Source organism: Monodelphis domestica, chromosome 4 (genome assembly GCF_027887165.1).
Source record: "Monodelphis domestica isolate mMonDom1 chromosome 4, mMonDom1.pri, whole genome shotgun sequence".
Taxonomy (NCBI): Eukaryota; Metazoa; Chordata; class Mammalia; order Didelphimorphia; family Didelphidae; genus Monodelphis; species Monodelphis domestica.
In genome coordinates, this window is record NC_077230.1 from 165071688 (window position 1) to 165093623 (window position 21936).

At 33.5% G+C, this 21936-nt stretch overlaps 1 protein-coding gene across 32 annotated transcripts in view; it reads right to left on the bottom strand.

Annotated features, from left to right (window-relative positions):
- BAZ2B (bromodomain adjacent to zinc finger domain 2B) overlaps positions 1-21936 on the bottom strand; it is a 335625-nt gene that overhangs the window by 117905 nt on the left and 195784 nt on the right. For 25 of the 32 annotated variants that reach the window (XM_056793926.1, XM_056793916.1, XM_056793915.1 and 22 more), the window contains 3 exons: positions 14061-14249; positions 5599-5766; positions 4310-4503 (listed from right to left, as the gene is read on the bottom strand). In XM_056793926.1, coding sequence (XP_056649904.1) covers positions 4310-4503; positions 5599-5766; positions 14061-14249 — 551 coding nt within the window. The remainder of the gene's footprint in view (positions 1-4309; positions 4504-5598; positions 5767-14060; positions 14250-21936) is intronic. The other 7 variants (XM_056793929.1, XM_056793933.1, XM_056793919.1 and 4 more) reach the window with 3 other exon arrangements.

The following is a 21936-nucleotide window of genomic DNA, read 5'->3' on the forward strand; positions in this document are numbered from 1 at the left end:
CAAAATCATTCATGAATTATTGAGAATGAACAGTGGGGCTACTAGAACCACACAGAGAAACATTATCAATTAAAAACAAGGATTAAGAATACATAGGGTACTTTCCTGTCTACTAGGCCTCCCCTAGGAGGAGAATGTACAAGGTAAATGTCCAGGAATTGTAGGTGAGAAGACAAGGGGAAGTGTTTAAAAGAGAGATTAAATAAGGCCAAATTAACGGACCCATGAGGAATTCAAAACAAAGAAGGCAAGCAGGAGGGAGCAGTGAAAATACAGTATCTCTATTTACAGGAGGAGTATAAGTAATGGGCAAGAGATTTAATTAAAAAAACCATTTCTTTAAATTGTGCAGAGAATTGTGCTGGGCTCTGGGGAAGATGCAAAAGTTTGGATGAGGAGACACCCTCAGACAGCTTACATTGTAATAGATAATGCATACACATAGTATTATATGACAATTGTATTATAGAGATATAAAACAAAATATTATGTCTCAGAAGAAAGAAGCATTTACTATCAATTAACATGGACATCAGGGAAGATTCCTGTAATGGAGAGAATGGAAACAGTACTTAGAAGATGGGTAGGAATTCAAAGGGAAAGAGAGCGAGAAAAGATATCCCAGACAAAAGGCAGGGTGAACAAAAGCACAAATATAACAATAGGCAGAGCATTCCATAAGGATGCAGTACCATATTTGCTAGGGCATGAAATAAGCAGAGTAGGAAAAAAGGAAGAAGAAATGGTTGTGTACAACTGGACTGTGGAAACCCTTAATGCCAGACAAAAAAAAAAAAAACCAAAAATTTACTCAGCAAGAAGTACAGAGATCTTGAAGATTTTAGAATAAAAAAGTAACATGAAGATGATTAATGTGGCAAAGGAATGAATTCAGCATTATGGAATCAAGGGTGGGGAGAGGGAGACAAGATAGAAGAGGTTGATTTGTTTTATTTGGTGGTACTACTTAAAGGGAGGGTTCTAATGAAATGTAGGGGAATATATTTGAGAACTGACAAATCTTTTGAAAACTGAGCACCAAGATTTTTAAAAAGGGGGAAAAAATAAAAGGCAGAATGAATGAGCTTGTATTGAATATTAAAGATCAGAAATAACCAGGGGCTGACTAGTGATGAATACTAAAAACAAAAAAAGGGTCATTATGTTCAGGGCAAGGAGCTCAAAAAACTGATAGAAGCACAGTTCCATGTTGGAATGGAGTGTTGACAATGCATTAATGATAAAAAGAAGGTAGGATTACTAAGCTTGTATTTTTGTTTTGTTTTTCCCTGTTGAGGAAAACAATTTTTTTTTTATTGGGAGAGCTAGGGTGAAAACTGATAAAATGAAGCAGACATCCAAGAAAAAAGGAAACAGTAAGAGTTACCCTCATGTTACCTCAAAGAATTTAAAGTCATGGAGCTCAAATGAAAACAGATTAAGCTTCTGAACTAAGTAGATACCTGAACTAACAGGTAACAATTGCTGAGTGGCTGCCAGTGATCATTAAAAGACTGTAAAAGTAAAAGAATGGTCATGGGACTGGAGAAAGAAAATATCCTAGTTTTTTGTTTATTTTGTTTTATTTTTAAGAAAAGGAATGGGTGTAATCTGCAAATTACAAGGCTATGAAACTGACGACTTTGATATTTGGTAAAATTCTAGAACATAATATTCAAAAATTGGAATATGAGAATTCAGAAAGTAAAGTAGCAAACACGAAGATCCATGTCTTAAAGAAGAATAGGTCATGGCTAACTGAACTTATTTACCTTTTTTTTTTTTCACATGGACAAGATGGAGAAATGCAAGAAAAGACATAGTAACAGGGTTATAAGACAAGTAGGGTAAGAATGTACTTTTGAGAAACTACCTCAGAGTGCAGAACCAACGAAATAAAGGGGAAAGACAGCAGGTATAAGGTGACCAGTAGTTTCAATAAGTGAAAAAGGTGACTGGATTTGGTGATTTTAAAATCAATGATAAAAAGGAAGCTTTATCAATAAGCAACACGATATTGGCAAAAGCAAAAATAAAAACAAAAGTTGTTACATTGTGAGTTTGGAGCAGAAATGTGGCACGATGTATAGCATTACCCCCAGAGTAGGGTGGAACTGAGTTCAAATTTGACCTCAGATATTTATTACCTGTGAGACCCTAAGCGATCCACTTCACATTGTTTGTCTCAGTTTCTTCATCTGTAAAATGAGCTAGCAAAGAAAATGTAAAAGTACTACAGGATCTTTGCGAAGAAAACTCAAAATGGGGTCACAAAGAATTGGACACAACTGAAAACAACTCAACAACAATGTGGGGAGTTGAAGGTAATGGAGTCAAGTGTAGCAGTAGTGAGGGTTACAAAAGAAACCTGGGTTTTTTAGAAAGATCAAGAGAATACATTTTTCCTGATCAAAAAGATTTTTAAGACAGTTAGTGACCCAGTGACAATCTTAGCTCAGAGGGGTTTTGTTGTCAAGGTAAAGAGTGGAGTAAATTCAGGATACTAGAATTATTAATCTCATTAAGGGTGCTAACATAAAGAATGAGGAGTTGTTCCTTCTGTCTCCTAGAGGCATTCAATCTGCCAGATACTAAAGATTCAATATCCTATTATATTGCAAATTAGTACTCTTCTATCACCATTTTTACCAGTCTACTAAAAGACTGCACAACCACCTTTCAGAGCTACTAGAATAGCATCCTTCTTACTTCCAGACTCCCTTCTATGACACATCTCTGCCCTCCACATATTTCTTATTGGCTGCAGAATAAAATCTAAATAATAATTCAAGGCATTTCACAGTCTAGCACTATCCAACTCTTCCAAACAGAAATTTCTCTCATTCTTCCTATCCAAATGTATTCAATACTTCCAACTATTTGTGATGACTGCTATCTGTTCTCATGCCCCAAAGCTTTGTTTGCACTATTTCCCAAGAATGAAATGGACATTTCTCCTAACTATCACACTTGAACATCACATCAACTTTTAAAATCTACCTTCAGTATGAGTCTTTCAGGGGGCAGCTGGGTGGATCAGTGGATTGAGAGCCAGGCCTAGAGATTGGAGGTCCTAGGTTGAAATATGGCCTCAGACACTTCCCAGCTGTGTTACTCTGGGGAATTCACTTGACCCCCATTGCCTAGCCCTTACCACTCTTCTGTTTTGGAACAAATACACAGTATTGAGTCTAAGACAGAAAGTAAGGGTTGTTTTTTTGTTTTTTTTTTAAGTATGCATCTTTTCCTAAAGATTTAAGATGTCTGACTAGGGCGTCAGAAATTCAAATATTAAAAAAATATCCACTCTTAAGAACCATATAGTATCTATAGCATATATTGTATATAATAAATGCTCACTGCAAATAAACATAAATAAAAATATAATGAGGAAGCTATATGGTACAGTGAATGGTGTCAGGACTGGAGCCAGGAAGACTCTTCTTCCTGAGATCAAAGCTGGCCTTGGACACTTGTTAGGTGACCCTGGGCAAATAATTTAACCTTGTTAGCCTCTGCTGCCTCATTTGTAAAATGAGCTTAAGAAGAAAATGGCAAACCACTCCAGTTTCTTTGCCAAGAAAATCCCAAATGGGGTCATGAAGAGTCAGACAAGACTAAAAATATCTGAACAATCAAAACAACAAAAATATACTAGAAATTTCAAGCATAAACAATGATTTAGTATACCTACATATTTGTTTAATTATTGTTATGATGTCGTATTTTGCTGTCTACTGATTCTATATGTATATATATATATACACACATATTTCTTTGCGTATCTGTCTTGAATTTCAAGAGCAGGATTCAGATCTTTATAGAATAGTTTTTTAGAGAACTAACAAGTCCCTCATACATGCTCTTTGGTGGCAAAGATAACCTTGTAGGTACAAGGTAAGGTAGACAGAGAAGGTAGAAGTAAATCAAAGCACTTAAGAGGAGCCAGCAGGTTTTCAGGGATCAAAAGATCACAGTATCTCCTGCCTAATGGCAGGAGTGACTAAGGTGAGTTAGTATCCTCTTCTTGCATCATTACTTAGTATTGACAAGTACAATACTGTTTTTGGTTAGGGCTGTCACTGCTTATTCTTTAATTCAGATTCATGTGATCATTTACTTTTGTGGCATATGAGAAGATATGTATTACTAGCATGATTAAAAGCCATTTGTTTTGGTAAAACTATACCACACAACATTTAATAAAGTTAATTTGTTGACATCATGAAGTTCATTATGGGTAATCCTTTAGCCACTCTATGCGCCTTATGTCTATCAACATGTCTTGTATTTTCAGACTGTAATTTACCTTATCTTTAATTTTGTCAGCTCTGGCATCCAAAAGCTGATTTTTATTTTGATCCTGATTACATTTGCGACTTCCTCCTCCTGAAGTCATAGCTTTCGTTTGTCCAGATGAACTTGAAGCTGTAGCGGATAATACAGATGTACCAATGCCAGATACAGGTGATGTACTATTTCCATTTACTGACCCATTTACACCTTGAAAAAAAAAGTATCACAAAAAACAATTATGTATATATCTTTTCCTTTTGAAAAGTTAGACCATAAAATCTTTCACCACTAAAAAGGAAAAAAAATTATTACAAAAATTTTTAAGCCTCAAGAAAATCTATATATAAAGCTAACAATAATTTCAGAAATGTCAACAAGTAAATAGACAAATTCAGTCCTCTGAGATGCTACTGCTAATACAAGTTGAGAACTGAGAGAAGGACTTGGTAAACCCTAATCAAGGTTTCAAAATTGTCAAAGGGAGGCTAAGGGTTTCCACTGGAGAACATGTGACTTCCCTTTTTTGACTCAGACTTGTAGTTTGACTGAAGTTCCAGTGAGAAAACTCCCTCTTCTAAATGCTCCTGTTCTACTATTTAAAATTTAAGGAGTTTCTTAAGGGTATTGAAAGACTTAATGACCTGCTTCTAAGGTCACAAAGTCAGTATGGGTCAGAGGCAGAATTGGAACTCAATTCTTCCTAATGCTGGCTTTCCATCCACAACATCATGTTATCTGTTCATGACTTGACTTAACACAAAATAAATATGGACATGGATTAAGAAAATAAGTTTCTGGCATAAAAAGTACATTTGAAGTGATATTACAAAGAGCCCTTCTATGAACTTGTTGAATGTTCTTTCCTGCCTACTCCCAGGTATGGCTCTTGAGTGAATCTTAATTACATTAAGACTGAAAGAGATAATGGTTATTTAATAGGATAGCATGGTGTATCATACTTCATTAGGCTGCCCACCCAAGGAATTCTATTTATTTTTAAGGTGAACATTATTATATACTTAATCATAAAAAGCACAATTCTTATTCTTTAAACTAAAGAAATTAAGCCTTATCTAAGTTTAAGTACAATACTTATACACAACATAAAAGATACACTTTAAAAACTAAATAGCCTACATGAGATTAAATGAAAAACAAAGTAACTTTTTGAGGAAACACTGTGTATATCTGGGCATATACTCTATATGCACAACAATGCTTGAGAATAAACTCAGACACAGTTTCAAATAGCTATCACAGGAAAAAGTCTATAATATTCGTTTAAGCATTTTCTATTGTTACCTTTTTCTAGACCACCTCGATTATTCTTTCCTGTGTTCCTTGAATGGAATGAAGATGAATCATGATTCTGAGCTGAAGAAGCAAACAGTGGTGGAATCCCCAGGAGTGGTGAAAAGAAGGTTGCCCCTGATCGAGCATGAACATCTGCTGTTCTCCACCATTCTGCACCTCAAATAAACAAACATGTGTATTATCTCTGCAATTAATTTCACACCAATTCAACATCTAAGAAAAAGAAAGCACATTTTAAAATGCATTTTTAAAACAAAATTATTGTATTGAGCTCTGCCTCTTTTAGTTCTGACAAATTTATTAACTGGAAAATAAATGGAACATGAAACAGACCAGGTGATCATACAAATTGCAGCTTGTGTTTTTTATTTCACTCATCTGAGTTTACACAACATTATATCAAGCCCTTCATGTATATCAGTAGCTTCTCAGAGAATGAGAATTTAAAGAGGAGTACTTATCATTTTAAAAAGAGCATGAGAATCTTGAAATATATAGTAATTATTTTATTCTCCAGTGACTTTTTAAATAAATAAAAAGATCAAAATATTTGGTGCTATATTTGCCTCTTTTATTTGAAAATGGTTGGTCAGATTCACACTAAACACAATGAAATTCACGAAGTTATACAGAATGTGAATCTGAACTATTATAGTTCAAATGGTATAAATAACATTGGTAAAAACAACCATTAATTATGTCTTCTTGGAATCCATTTTGGAAAGCAAACACTAAAATAATATATCTACTTTGTATACATGTATGTACATGTATACCCACCCACACACATAGCCCAAAGAAGCCTTTGAATATAATTCTAAAGGAATGACACTGTTCAAGGAAACTTTCTTAACTTACATAACCTTAATGTTGCCTGAAAATTATGAGTATATCCTTAAAAGATAACGAGAAAAGACTGAATTTTCTCCTTCATCCTCTAACAAATATTTGAAAACAATTACTGTCTATCAAACTAAAATGTTGAAATGAATAGTCAAAGAGAACTTAACTCTTTAAATACCACTTCCTCTTAAAAGAACAGTCTTTGGACAAAAGACAAGTTGTTTTTTTTAAACAACATTTTCAAAGTGATGACTAAAGTAGTTTCATTGCTCAAGGCTCTTTAGAGAAAATGAGAAACAATACTAATGAGGAAGAAAAACAGGAATTTTATGAAAAGATCAATGTGTATGCACAAAAAACTCAGAGCAATAGGTTTTTGTTTTTTTTAAATGTGGTGTTCTGGAGATAGAAGGGCAGGTAATAGAATTATGAAACAGAAGTATGGCAACAGTAATGAAAGAAAGGTGTCAGGAATGCTAAAAGCTCCAAATGGGCTGAAGCTAGCAAGGGAAATTAATACTAACAAAGAAGGTTTTTTTTTAAGTCATAATAAGAAGACTATCAAGGAAGGGATAGATTGCTGCTCTAGGTATGTAGGAGGAGGATAACTGATAGAACTCTTGTTCTACTTCCATTTTCTCTGCCAAGGATAATGTTTTTTCAAAAACAAAACAAAAAAGGCTATCAGATCAGATACCCACAAGAAGTAAAAAAGAGAGCTGAGCTTAATGAATTCAAATCCTCTGTCTCAAGTGAATTACATCCTTGTGTGATGAAAGAATCGTCAGTGATTTTTGAAAGACATTGAAGAACAGAAGTGCTATTGGGTTGATTTCTAAAATAAAGGAAGAAAATGGAATCAATGAACTACAGGCCAGTGAGCCTGACTTCAACTCTTAAAATGAACACTTAAGAAAGTTGTGATTACAAAGCACCAGCAGGATTAAGATCAGGTTATGCCATACATAATAACTTGACTTCGTTTTTTGCATGTGTTACTGATGTGTACACCTTCATACCTTTTTGGGGAGGCAGGGGTTACTACCCTGGCAGATTAGAATACTATAAATACCTAGATTTTAGCACAGTTATCTCATGCTATTCTTGTTGAAAAAAAAATATGACTAAGACAACACAATATGGTGGGATCCAGAACTGGCCAAAATCAAAGATTAGTGATGAATGGCTCAATGTCAAGTTGGAAGGATGCCCTATGGATCTGTGATTGCTTCTGGGCTGCTTAACATTTTTATCAATGACTAAATAAGGGAACAATGGTATCTTTATCTAATTTTGAGGTGACACTAAAATGGAGGAATACTGGGGAATATAGTATCCAAAAACATACTGACATTAAATATTAGAACTGGAGCTAATAAAATGGAATTTAATAGGGATAAATTTAAATTGTATTTGGATTAAAACACATTACTATCATAAGCACAAGACAGATTAGGTATGGCTAGAAAGCAGTTTATCTGAATAAGATTTGAGGTCTAAATGGACAGTAGATTCACTAAGACAACAATGCTATCTACAGGGTAGTGAAAAAAGTTAATATGTTTTCTTGAATGGATATAAAGTACCCTTCCCTTCCAGGAGTAAGGAATTGCTAGTCCCAAAGTAACTCACCACCCCTGTTCAGATCACTTCAAGAATTTTAAGTTTACTCCTAAACACCACAGTTTAGGAGGGACATTGATATAGCAAAAGAAAACCGAGGCAAAGACAACCGAAATGGAATATGTAAATTGATGAAAGGAATGGGATGATTAGCCCAAAGAAGAAATTCTGAAGAATATGACAATGTCCCTTGAGTATTTAAAAACTATCACATGAAAGAGGGATATAGACTGATTTTGTTCATCTATAGATGGTAGAAATATAGCAGTAATGAGAAGTCAAAACATGTAAATTCATGCTTGATGCAAGAAAAAAATTCCTAACATTGAGAACTATCCAAAAGTAAAATGAGGATGACTCAGAAAGTAGAATCCTTCGCTTAGTTGTAAAGGTCTTTCAGGCAGAGACTAGATATAGAATAGCATGGATTTGTTAGGTGTGCCATAGTGAGAACTTGTTTTTCAAGTGTTCCTTAGACTAGCCCTTCCAAATAAGAAATTCTATTTTTATGTGGTTAAAGTTTGAAAATAATAGCTGAGTTTCTTTCCAAAACTACCTTGAAAAACTTTCCCCCCCTTATTTGGATAGTTTGCCACACATCATCAATAATGCTTTGTTGACTAAAGTAGAAGCAAAATATTCACTTTTTTATTATCAGTAAACTATGGAAACTGTTGAAGGATATTGATGCTTAAGAAACATATTGTTAAAATATATAGTATTTCTAATAAATATTTTTTGTTGAAAATTCTAGGCCTAGAATGGAACACTTAAAAAGAGACCAAATTTATGTTTTTTTTTAAATGTAAGGATTATAAAAGATATATATAAAAGCTTATAAAAGATAAATTATTAACTATAAGTACCACTTTGGCTTTTTCATAAGCCTGAATTGAGTATAATTTCTACACACACATCATAGGAAAGCTTCCCTATTTAAATAAGGCTAATATAAATTAATCAATAAATGGATATGGAAACTGAACTAAACGTCTCTTTTTAAGCTATGAATAACACTGTAAGGGTAGCTAGGTAGCTTAGAGGATAGAGAGCTAGGCCTAGAGTCAGAACGATGAAAGTTCAAATCTAGCTTCCAACACTTTCAAGATCTGTGACCCTGGGCAAGACATTTTACCACAATGGCCTAGCCTTCACTACTTTCCTGCCTTGAAACTGATACTTGCATCAATTCTAAGACAGATGGTAATGGTTTCTAAAAAATGACCCTGTCTAATCGAATTATGACTGTTCAGAATTAAAGGGAAAATGTTGTGTTATGAAAAAGGAAATTCAGACAGGTACCTAGAATGATTGGAGCTGCTACTTTTTATTTTGAAAATTAAGAGGCATCTATGACTTCATCAGTACAATTATTCTATTCACTGATGAAAATTTCAAGCTCTGCACTCTTTTGCATTCTTTGCTTTTTTTGTCCACAAACCCTCCACAGAGGTTCTCTGTAAAATGCTTAAGTCCTTCCTTTAGTTACTTTGATCTCCCCAGTGGTTAACAAAACAGAACAATAAGATGAGAGATTTAGAGCTGGAAGACTACCTAAAAACCATCTCATTCAACCTCTCATATAATAACTGGAGGAGAAAAATGAAGCTTTTAGAGACAATGATTTTCCCATGGTCCATAGCTAGCAATTCCAGATCTGCATGGAATTTAATAGGGATTAGTGTATTTTGAATTTGAATTTGAATTGATGTTCTCTAAACTCCAAATTCAGTGTACTACTTATTTGGACTGTTCCTATATAGTCTGTTATTTTCACTACCTAATATCTTTCTCTAGTTTTTTATGTTAGCTCACATGAGCATGTCATTCATTGTAACATTCATACAGTCTAGTTATGCCTATCACATACCTTTTGCATTGTCTCTTGGGTTACTTATAATTTTGATTCTTCTCTAGTTGTGTTATTGAATGATTTTCAATAAAATTGCATTACTATCAATATTGGTGATGAATGGAAAGACTTTTGCAGTGATGGACAGTTTGAGATCAATGGAAAAAGGACACAATTTCCCAAATGTGATTCATCCAGATCTGTGCTTCCTACTCAATTGTGAGTCAGCTCATTATTCATCTGCAGTGTCTGTCAGTGATATACAGACAGATGACTATGACTAAATGCTCTCCTAACTTCATGACACAGTACTGGCAATATGCATTTTGAATGCACTTTCCCCCTTACTTTGGATGATTAGAAATCTCTTACATTGCTGCGTAGTTGAGTGAGGAAGCATTGTAGTGTTCTGGAGCCCAAAGCAACCAATACAAAGTCAGCTGAGAACAGAAGTATTTGAAAAACACTTCTATAATGCCATTTTTGTTTAGAATCAACAGAGAACACCTATGAGATAAGTGAACCACTTAGGTGAACATATCTCAATTTTATATCTGTATTTAAGGGTTCATGGAATAGTTTTTAGCTTTTTCAAAGAGTCTTGTATAATTTTAACATAATATGGGATACACCTCATTTTAGGAGAAATTTCAGGGTTGCATTTTGTTCTATGAGTTAAATGCTTTCTCAAAATCAACATTAACAGAGATTTTATTTTCTTTATATTTTTCAGTCAGGCATATAACCATAAACATATAGTTATTGATAGAAAATATATTGTTCCTCTTTTAATGTTTTCATCATTGATGCCCATGGTGTGGGTACAGAATAGTTTTACAAAATGTATCAATCAAAATGAGAAAGTAGACATATGTGAGCTGGGTGTTTTTAAAGCCACACATTATTTTTGATATGTTTACAAACTGGAAATTAAATAATATACTTTTTTAGAAATACTAATTTCTCATCAGGTGATTTTGAATCTAAGTTTAGTAACTGTTGCCGATTTGTTTTATTGTTTTGTTTATTTTTGGCAAAAGTATTGTCCATCATTTTCTCTATTATTTTGGCATTTTCCTTTCATTTAAAATATTCTCAATATTGATCCATGCTTGTCTTTACCATAATGACACTTCGAGAACAGGTTCCTTTTCTATTTAGTTAAGTTTCCTTGTATCTTCTGACAATTTTCTTTAGTACAAAGGTAGGGGAGTACAAATGTGTAACTATGGTTGCCCAGGAAAATAAGTTGCTAAAAAGAATGAAAACTTGTGTCTTCTTATAATCTTCTTCCTGGTTTTATCTATAAAGTTGCCTAGCAAAATCTCATAACATGTTCTCGGCAGGCTCATTTTTTTCAAACTGCTTTTGCTATTTTATGATATATTGCTCACAGTCCTTTCACATCCCTCTTTAAAATGTATAGCAAATGAGATTACATTTTAAATCTAGTGTTACTCTGGGTAGCTTCCATTTCTCCTGGGTTATCCAGATTAAGTATGTATCTTGTGACTAAGGTTATTTTAGAGATCTTTTGGAGTTGGTGTGGCAAAAGTATTTTTATCATTTAAACTTCCACATGATATATGATTGAATAAAATATTATAGTTTCAGTTCCTTTCTTATTTCTTGGAGGTGAGAGCTTATTTTTAATAAATTATAATGAACTGTGAATTATGTATTGAAAATTAGGCTCAAAATACCTTAAAAGGAAAAATTAACTTTACAGAAATAATTTACTGAATAGAACTGGATACAAAGCATAAAAGACCACTCTAGATATTAAAAAAATATATGTCATCAACACCACCAATACTTTGGCCATGACTCTGCTATTGATTTTGGAATTTCAAGTAGGACTCAAATTAAGAATCTAAAAAAAGAGAACTTGGTATATCAAAATGTTGGTGTTGCATTATGCAAGGAAAACAAAGAAAGATATGTACATACAATGTTCTGAATTGAACTGATATCACTTGATGGTGAAATTTATTTTACCTGATAGCAAAGCCTTCAAAATCCAATCCACACTAACACTCAAGTTAAAAACAAAAACAAAAACATAGAATCCCTGTAAAATCCCCAAATTACATATCACATGAAATATGTTCAATTATTTTGTTGGCATTTTCACATCAAATTTCAGAAGCAAAAGGACTTAATCATAATCATAATCATAATCAATCATAAAAGTCTACTAATAAAGTAATGGCTGCTATAAATAAAATTTGCTAAGAGATTTGAAACTATATTTATGGATGGGATCAGTATAACTTTATTGCTAACTTTGGTAGTAAAAATCCATTTGATTCAGATAATAATTCTGAAATTTCAAATTATACTCTGTATATTCATTTTAGCCATGAAGCAGGAGCTTCTGAAAAACCAAATCTTGAGTAAAGACCCAAAGAAATAAATCATTATTTAATAAAATAATTCCTAGTCATCTATAGCTTGTTGTTCTTCCTCCCAGAAAACACTATAGGGTTGCCCCTGCCAAAAAAACTCAAAGTCAGTAAAAGGGAGACTAATGCTAGAAAAAAAGTCTATGTAAAAATTGTTTCTGTTTTAAACTTCCTAAAAATTTCATGTGTGTACCTTGACCCTTCGTTAAATTTTTTTCTAAAGTTCAATATTTTGTCTAACTTCTCACACATATCAACTCAGTTTTATTTTAAATCGCTACAGCAACAGATCTTTAATTTGACAGTCAAAAATAACAGACCATTTGGTAAAAGAGATTCTGGAAAGTTCTCAAAATTATGTTCAAGAAATTGGGTAATAGAATTATATGGCAAGGAGAATCTTATGATGGATATGATAAGATAAGCATAATTTTACAAGAAAGGAAGTAGGATTTTAATAGTAGCACAGAGAGGATAGTAAGCTCTAGAAATGCTGTCATGCTCAAAAGGAAAACTTGAATATTTAACTCAAAAGACAAATTTAAGGTTTCAAATACTTTTGTGGCATTATCAATTTACCTTGATTTTTTTTTTTGAATGATCTTATAAAACAATGTTATTGTATTGGCAGATTTTTACCCTTTCTAACTTCCTAAAATTATTTTAAATGTTAGATTCTAAAATTTCTTTTCTGAAGTGAAACAAAATAATTCATCAAAGAATAGAACAGGAAATACACATTTCAACCCTCTATCCTTTATGTTTGTTTTGAAAGATGCTTCTTTCTTAAGTTTAAAAGTTGACAGTTTACAAATCATCCATATGAGAAGGAACAAATATTGATGAAGGAGCTAGAATAAAATTCAGACAGTCAAATGCATACAAAATCCAACTTCATACCTAGTAAAAATTTGTTATTAAGTCATAGAAACATAGAAAATGAATGGGAAAGAAACTCAGAAGTCATCTAGTCCGATCTTATTTGGCCAATGAGGAAATCAAGGCCATGGGAGGTTATGTAGTAATTAGAACAACATGGTTTGGATTTGAAAGGATAAAAAAAGAAAAGCAAAAGTAAATTACAAGAAATAACAGCTCTCTGAACTGGGATAATAAGGTATTCCTGCAATGAAATTTTGTTAAGCATTCTGCAATAGTATTGATGCAAGCAAAACAGGTGAAGAGAGGTATAGATTCAATCAAGCCAATCTCAGAAAAATATAGTCAGGGCTATAGACTTTTAGAGCTAGAATAGACCCAAGAGGCAAATAACCTTCTTTCCTAAGCATAAAAGAAATAAGTGCCCCAAAGAGAAAAATATATTCATTATGAGAATTGGGCTTTGGTTTCCAGCTAAAGCATTTAGAAAAATCCATATTTTTAAAAAATGGAGTATTTTAAAATGAAAAACAAAAAGCATACAATCTATGCAAATTTGGCTTATTCCCAGTCTTTTTGTAGAATTGTGTATTTCTCTAATTTTAAGCACTTCAGTAGCCATTGAAGGGACCTGTTCCCTGTTCTTACATGATAGACAGGAATCAGGCATATCCTATACAATGTTTATTGCCAGAAGACAGATATTTTTTCTCCCAGTATACCGAGTGTTAGACTATTCTTTCTTTCTTTGTCTTTTTGATAAAAATAATTATTAATTAAATGCCTATGAGGACTAGGACATTTCAATTGTTCCTTCCGTAGTTGAATACTCTGTAATAGATGTTTACCTGGAAAAGGTGCTAGTTGGGGATGTGCTGCTAAGGCTGTAGGGGTACCAAGTGTCCCCAAACCACCAAATTCTGAATGCCCTGAGCTGGCTGAATGTAGACCAAAGACTGGGTGGCTGACCATTGGGAAGGCACTCGACACTGTGGACAGGTTAAACGGTTGATCCCCAGCTGCTCTGAATAAATGTCCTGAGGGGGAAAAAAAAACACTTAAAATTGTACTATCAAAACAGATGTTGTTTATGTGTTTTCAATCCTCATGTTTGGATAAATTTAACTGTTTCCAAAGTATCGTTTACATTTTCTATTGCATTTCAGTTATTAAAAGATGAGAGAAAATAAAGTGTTTCTAAACACATGAAAGTTTCCTAAAAAGAATTAATAAAAATAGATGGTACGATTTTTTCCTTGTTTCTGGTATTTTGTTGAGACCTTAGAAGAGGCTTCATTTGGGAAAATAGTTTTTGCTAATTAAAATTTAATTGGCTGAATAAGTTCAAAACCTATTTTCTCATAATAAATTTAACTAATTTTAATGTCATTTTTATCATAAAGAAAAATCATATCATTTATCATAAAAAAATTTAGCATTCAAAGGAATATAGATTGAGAATGGAATGCAGAGAGCCAAGCTTGAAAACAAAGGACAACATCAATTCATAACCCTGGAATCCAGAGTCAAAGAGTCTCCAACTTCCTTGTGGTAGTTCAAGAGCCATAAGAGAATCTTAGATTCACCACATGGTATTTCTCAGCAGTAGAGAAAGACTGAATATAAAGAAGTGAGGCAAGCCTAGTTTCCATCTTTAGAATGTGAAGGGTACAACTTGCTTCTGATATATGGAGGAAAAGGGTAAAAATTCCCTAATAACCCTGGGAGTTATGAAGAGCTCCTCAAAACAAGGATTCAATCTTGCCACTGAAATTAGGATACCTCATGTTAGAATCTGATACTCAGATTCTGTGGATTAGCAAAATTTTCTAATCCTTGCAGAGTCTTAAGAATCATAGGATCATGAGATTAAAGAGATAGACCTTGAAGTCTAGTAGTCCAATTCCTTTTTCTGAGAAAGGAGAAAATAGGCAAAGGGAGACTGAACAATTTCCCCAAGATAACAGGAAATAAACACCTAAGGAAGAATTTGAACTCAAGTCTTCCGATACAAGAACTATTGATTTTTCCACTGTACCACGCTGATACAAATTATCAAATTAAATCAGCGAAAACTAATCATGTGCTATAAGTACAAAAGTATTATTCAGTTATAAAGAGGTACATCATTATTAAAATTTTAAGTGATTTAAGAATTAGCTTCCTTTAGATTTACCTAACATCTACTTAGATGAGACTTTGTTGGGGAACATGGAAGGTATGGACTCTTCTAAGAGGCATGTATTTAAGCATCAGCAATTAGGAACATATTCATGAGCTTGCACATTGTGGACATATTGTTTATTATTTAGTTGGATCAGGATGTTGTGAGTCACAGACAATGACAAACTAAAATCTGGCTCAAACTGGATCTCAAGAGTCAATTGTTAAATTTTTCAGTATGAGCATTTATACCTCAGAAATCATCAAATGCTACAAATTAAGGCTCTGGACATTTTGTTAAATTGTCTGGACTAAAGAAAGTGATGGAAAAAATGCTAATTGTGCATTTAAAATTTAAAAATGTGTCATGTATCCAGGGCTTTTTTTTAGTGTAGAGTTGGTTGTTAAATATTCATCAGCATAATATCTCTGGTCCAAGCTATCCTTTTGATCTGGACCTATAAATTGTCTTCCTACTTCCACCACAAAAAATCCTGAAAGAACTAAACAGACCAGATTGCAGCAGAGCTAGATCAGACTTGGAAGAAGCCTGCTGCTCTACCTCACTCTTCAGGAGGCATAAACAACAGTGAGAAGGAGTGTCAAAAGCCCACAATCATTTTGTCATGCAGACATAGCAGTCTTCTGAAGGAAGGGACAGATGACAACATATCTGAAAGTTCTAGAACATAGCTTCAGGGGTTCCTAAATGTATATATGGACTGGAAGACTCCCAAGGGACTGAGATAGAAACGGAGAAAGACTATTATGACTTTACCTCTGCTACTACCATTAGTTATTCAGGCAGTATAGATCACTTTCTAAAAGTAAATTTGAGGCTCGTTGACACTGAGGAAAGAAATCAACTGCTTGGCTGATATTCAGAGTAATCACTGATGATATTGAAAAGGTAACTGGCCACTTATTATTAGGGAACTAACCTAATTACTGGTTTGATGATATAGAGGGAGTGCACAAGAATGAAGTGTGAAAATAGAACTAAAGGACATATTTTAACACCTAAGGATTACCCCCATAGAATTCTGATGGAAGCAGTAGTCATGTGATCTGGTGACTTGAATTGCTAGTCATTGGTGATTGGGAGAGCAGGTTCAGAGCCTATATGACATGCAATGCATGACATACAATTTGAAAACTTTTCTTAAAGTTTCAGATATTATACACATATGAAGCATAATTTTAACTATTAGAATTCTATATCAATGCTATTAAGAATTAATTTGTCTACTTGTTATTTTCAAAATTTTAGTACACCCTACTAAATACACCCCTTTCCCTAAATAAGATGTGTGCTGCTATTAACTGTTTTTAATCTCCCTATTTATAAAATATGCAGAATTTGAAAGTATCTTGTCTGATTTCTTACTCCTTAAGGAATAGACAACAAGAGGACTAACTGAACTTGTAGTTTTTAAAATTACAAAAGATAAACCGTTCATTTAGGTCATTCTTTCTCCCCTGGCAGAATTAGTGAAGGTTTATCTATGGGAAAAGAGTAGCTAGTCCTTTTATGAAGGTAATCTCTTTCAACATGTGAGAGGTTTTATTCTATTTAGCACTGGATTTCAGTCTCAAAAAGTGAAAATATCAGATAGTGAAGATAATTACAATTATTCCATAAGTTCTATGAAATGCTACTCCACCCCAGTCCTCAGGAGCCATAAATGGCAGTGAGAAGCAGGTTCAAAAACTCCCACAATCATTTTGTCATGCAGCTATACCAGTCTCCTGAAGGGACAGATGACAACAAATCTGAAAATTCTAGAACACAGTTTCAGGGGTTCTGAAAATTCTTTGGAAAATCCTTTAAGAAGAAGAGAACTAGGAAGCCTTTAGGACTAGATTATAAATTTTGAGTATGAATCAATTTTGGGAGAAAATAACCCCAATAATTAAAATCTATAAATGTTTATTTGCCCAAATATTCATATATTTAGAATATAACTAAAATATATTATTACTAAAAAGAAAAATGTAAGATCTAAATCATTAAAAATAAATACATGTAGTAGCATGAGAATATAGCTGGTCAAGATATATACCAGTGATATAAAGTAACTTTTTAATAGGTTTGTTTTAAAACTAAGGATCACAAATCTAGCAGCTAGCAACTACTATGCTAGCATTAGCTGAATACTCACTCATTTTTAGTTTGAAGAAATATTATTAAGTGAGCTTAATCATTTCACAGGAATATTCATTATACATACAAAATTACATTTACATTTCTTACTCTATATTCTAAGTTATATAAGTATGATAGATCAGAATCAATAAACACTGGAACTGAAACAATGGTCTAAGATTTCTATCAATCATACAATATAATTATGTTTTTTGCAGGACGAGAAAATACTCCCTCGGTCAAATGTCTGATCTTCTTACTAACTTTTAAATTCAACTGATATGCATGCAAGATCCCTAAATATAATTCTTACTTATAATAGTGCAAAAATGTATTTAGCCCCTTTCTTCTTTAAGCCAGAATCACACTCAAATGAAAATTATTTTCCACAATAGTTTTCTAATTCCAAAGAGATAAAAATATAACAACTGACTCTAGAGATCCAGTTTGAGCCAGATCTTAGTTTGTCATTGTCTGTGACTCAACATCCTGATCCAACTAAATCATAAACAATATGTCCACAATGTGCAAGCCCATGAATATGTTCATAATTGTTGATGCTTAAAGACATGCCTCTTAGAAGAGTCCATACCTTCCATGTCCCCAAATAATGTCTCATCTTCCTTTAAATCATCAGGTTGTCCTCTTGATCATGAAAATAAGTAGATGGTAGGTGAAGCTAAAGGATGCTAATTCTGTGTACAAGAAGCTTACAGTCTACTGAGTAAAAACAACTAAAAGGAGCAGCTAGGTGGCTCAGTAGATTGAAAGACAGGCCTAGAGATAGGAGGTCCTGGGTTTAAATATGACCTCAGGTACTTTCTACCTACGTGACCCTGGCCAAGTCACTTAACTCTCATTGCCTAGCCTTTACCACTCTTCTGCCTTGAAACAACTATACAGTATGGACTGCAAGATGGGAGGTAATGCTTTTTTTTTTTTTAACCAACTTAAGAGAAGCCAAAGTAGTCTAAAAAGACAGAATACATTAACAGCTAGGATGACTGGGGAATGTTGCACAGAAAATCTGGTACCTGAACTTTTTCTGCAAGATGGAAATGCCTTCCAGGCATTTATTATATTCTGAGGCAAGACATAGAATTTTCAAGATCATAAGGACATAGACTGAGATATGAAAGGAACCTCAGATACTAGCCAGTTCAATACTCTCATTTTTCAGATGAATAACTGATGCCTGGAGAGGTTAAATAACTAGCTCAGAGTCCTATAGAGAATAAGTAGCAGATGTAGGAACTGAAGCCAGGTTCTCTGATGCCAAATCCAGTGCTCTTTTCCCTGTATAATGTTGCCTCTAGGAATAAACTAGTATTCCAGTTTGGCAAGAGTGTAGAGCACATGAAAGAGAACAATGTGAAATAAAGTTAGATCCAGATTATGGAAGACCTTGAAAGCCTACTAAGAGGCAGGTAGGTGGCCCATTGGGATAGTCAATTAATCAAACAAATAATGAACATTTATTAAAGGCATACTATGTTCTCAAGTTCAAATCGGACCTCAGACACTTACTAGTTGGGTGACCCTGGGCAAGTCAGTTAACCTCTGTTTGCTTTAATTTCCTCATCCACAAAATAGGGATATTAATAGGATCCACATTCTAGGCTCACTTTGAATACCATATGATATAATAATTACTAAGTGCTTAGCACAGTGAATAGCAAATAGTAATTACTATGTAAATATTAGCTATAATAATGGCAATTATTATTATTTAGACTGAATATGATAAATAGACTCAGGAGATTTTATGAGCCCAGGAGAAAGCATCTAGATAAAGGAAACAGAACTATTTTTTTCCTCCTTCTACATGCTCTCTCCATGATCTCTTATGCTGACAAAAAGGGAAAATGACAAATACTGGTAAGGCTGTGGAAAAACAGGTATGGTAGCCTATGAAACTGTCCATCTGAATTCTAGAAAGCAAATTGAAAGGATGCCTTAAAAAGTTTTAATAGCACATGCATTTTAATGTAATGATACCAAAGAGATAAAGAGAGAGGAAAAGGACTTATTTGGACAACTATTTATGGCAACTTTTTATGGTGGCAAAGATTTGTAAATGGAGTAAGTACCCATTAAATGGGAGTAAGTGCCCATTAAATGGGGGTATTACTAAACAAGTTATGACATGTAAATGTGATAGAATACTACTGAACTGTGAGAAACAATGAATGGAATTGTTTCAGAGAAATCTTGAAAAACTTGAATTAGTGATGCAGAAGAAAGTGAACAGAATCCACAGGACAATTTATACATAACAAAATTGTAATGGCAATTTCAAAAGACTTAGGAAATCTGACTAAGGCAATGGACAACCACAACCACCAGTATAGATGTCTAAAAGAAGAATATTCTAGCCACATCCTGACACAGTTAATGGACACTGATGGACTCATGGTTCAGATGGACTCAGAGTATGGCACTTTTTTACATTGAGAGCAAACCACTGATAAGAGAACATAATGTGAATAGCATAGATTTGCCTAGTGCTTTATGCCTCACAACAAACTCTCAGGATAAGCAGGTAAGATACTATCATTGCCATTTTACAGATGGAGAAATGGGTTGTGAGACTGAATTTGCCTCATATATTAAGTAAATAATAGAAGTGAGGGGGCAGCTGGGTAGTTCAGTGGATTGAGAGCTAGGCCTAGAGACGGGAGGTCCTAGGTTCAAATCTAGCCTCTCAGACACTTCCCAGTTGTGTGACCCTGGGAAAGTCACTTGACCCCCATTGCCTAGCCCTTACAACTCTTCTGCCTTGGAGCCAATACACAGTATTGGCTCCAAGACAGAAGGTAAGGGTTTTAAAAAAATAATAATAGAAGTGGTTTGGAATCCAGTTCTTCAGACTCCAATTCCAATGTTCTCTGTCCACTACTCAATGTTGCCCTTTTGAGTGGTACATAATACATTTTTACTCTTTTATTTAGTCAAGCTTCTAAAAGTGAACAATATCAGAGGTGGCAAGGTAATACAGTGGAAAAGAGCACCAGGCTTAGTCAGACACTTCTTTCCTGTGTGATCAGGGATAAGTCACTACCTACCCTGTGCATCAATTTGTCTAGCCTTTGACCTTCTGTCTCAGAATTATCATTAAGATGGAAAGTAAGGGTTAAAAAAAATCTTGCTCAGTGGAAACTATAAGTAAATTGCTTTAAATTTGTCTCCTGATAACATTTAGTTCAAACCCTTAATTTATGTCCATATAATTTCTTTCAAATGTTGATTTATATACATTTACTAAACAGAATTAAAAAAATAGCAGTGGGATAGCAACTAATTTAGCATCTTATCATGTTTAAGATATCCTAAGTTGCATTCCAATCTTAACAATCAGGGTCAGTCAAATAATAGATCTCGTAACTGTTATTTGAAGTTAGCTGACTGACTACTTGTGATAAAATTCATTTCTGCCTCTGATGTGAAATTCACTGTAAAAACTCCTCACCAAATATACACTTTCATTAATTTAGAATAATGTCTAAAAATCAAAATTATGTGGATTTAACTAAGGGCACAACATAAAAAGGCTTAAAAAGGAAGTAGAATGTTCATGAAATGCTTAATTGACCTGATTTGGAGCTTTTTCAAACTTAAAATTCCATATTTTTACAATGATCAAAATAAATCTAGATAGAAACTTTTTTCACTTATTCAAAATAAAATAGTAATATGACAACAAACCCCAATACAAAGCAAAACTATTTGGGGGAGACAATATTTCCTTTTCAAGAGATACTAATCCAAAAACAGTTTGACAATTATTAATAAAATTTGTGTTGTTTTCATTTTGACTTAAGTTTAGCATACTGAGTTTGCACATTTTGTACAATGAAAAATAATAAAAAATTTCACTAGCTAGGACTTTTGACTTACAACATAAAAAGCTGAATATTTTTAAGCAAAGCTTTTTAAATTCTACTAGCCAATACATAGATAAATGATTGAAAGCATTACCCAAAAGGCCAGCATCCGTTTCTATAGTACTGGTGTCTTAGTAACAAGAAAGGATAACTGGAAATGCCTTTATTAATATTAATGAACTTCATGCTGCAATATAATAAGGCTTTTCACAAGAACTAAAAAGGATAAATACTCAGCTAATGCCTTAAATATAAAGCATTAATGAACAAAGTCTTTTATCAATCAGGAAAAGTTCAAAAATAGCTAAAATGTAATTTCCCAGACCATACAAATATTTAAGTACCAGTGAGGCTTAAAAAAAACAACACTCTTTTAGGAAATCTAAGAGAATGCTTATTGTGATGGAAATTCATATATGTTGTTTTTCCTGCTGTAGTAAATTAAAAAAAATTTTTTTACAATATACAAGCTTGTTTCAACATGTTTTCAAACACTAAACTAAAGCACTTTCAAACTGTATGCATAATAAT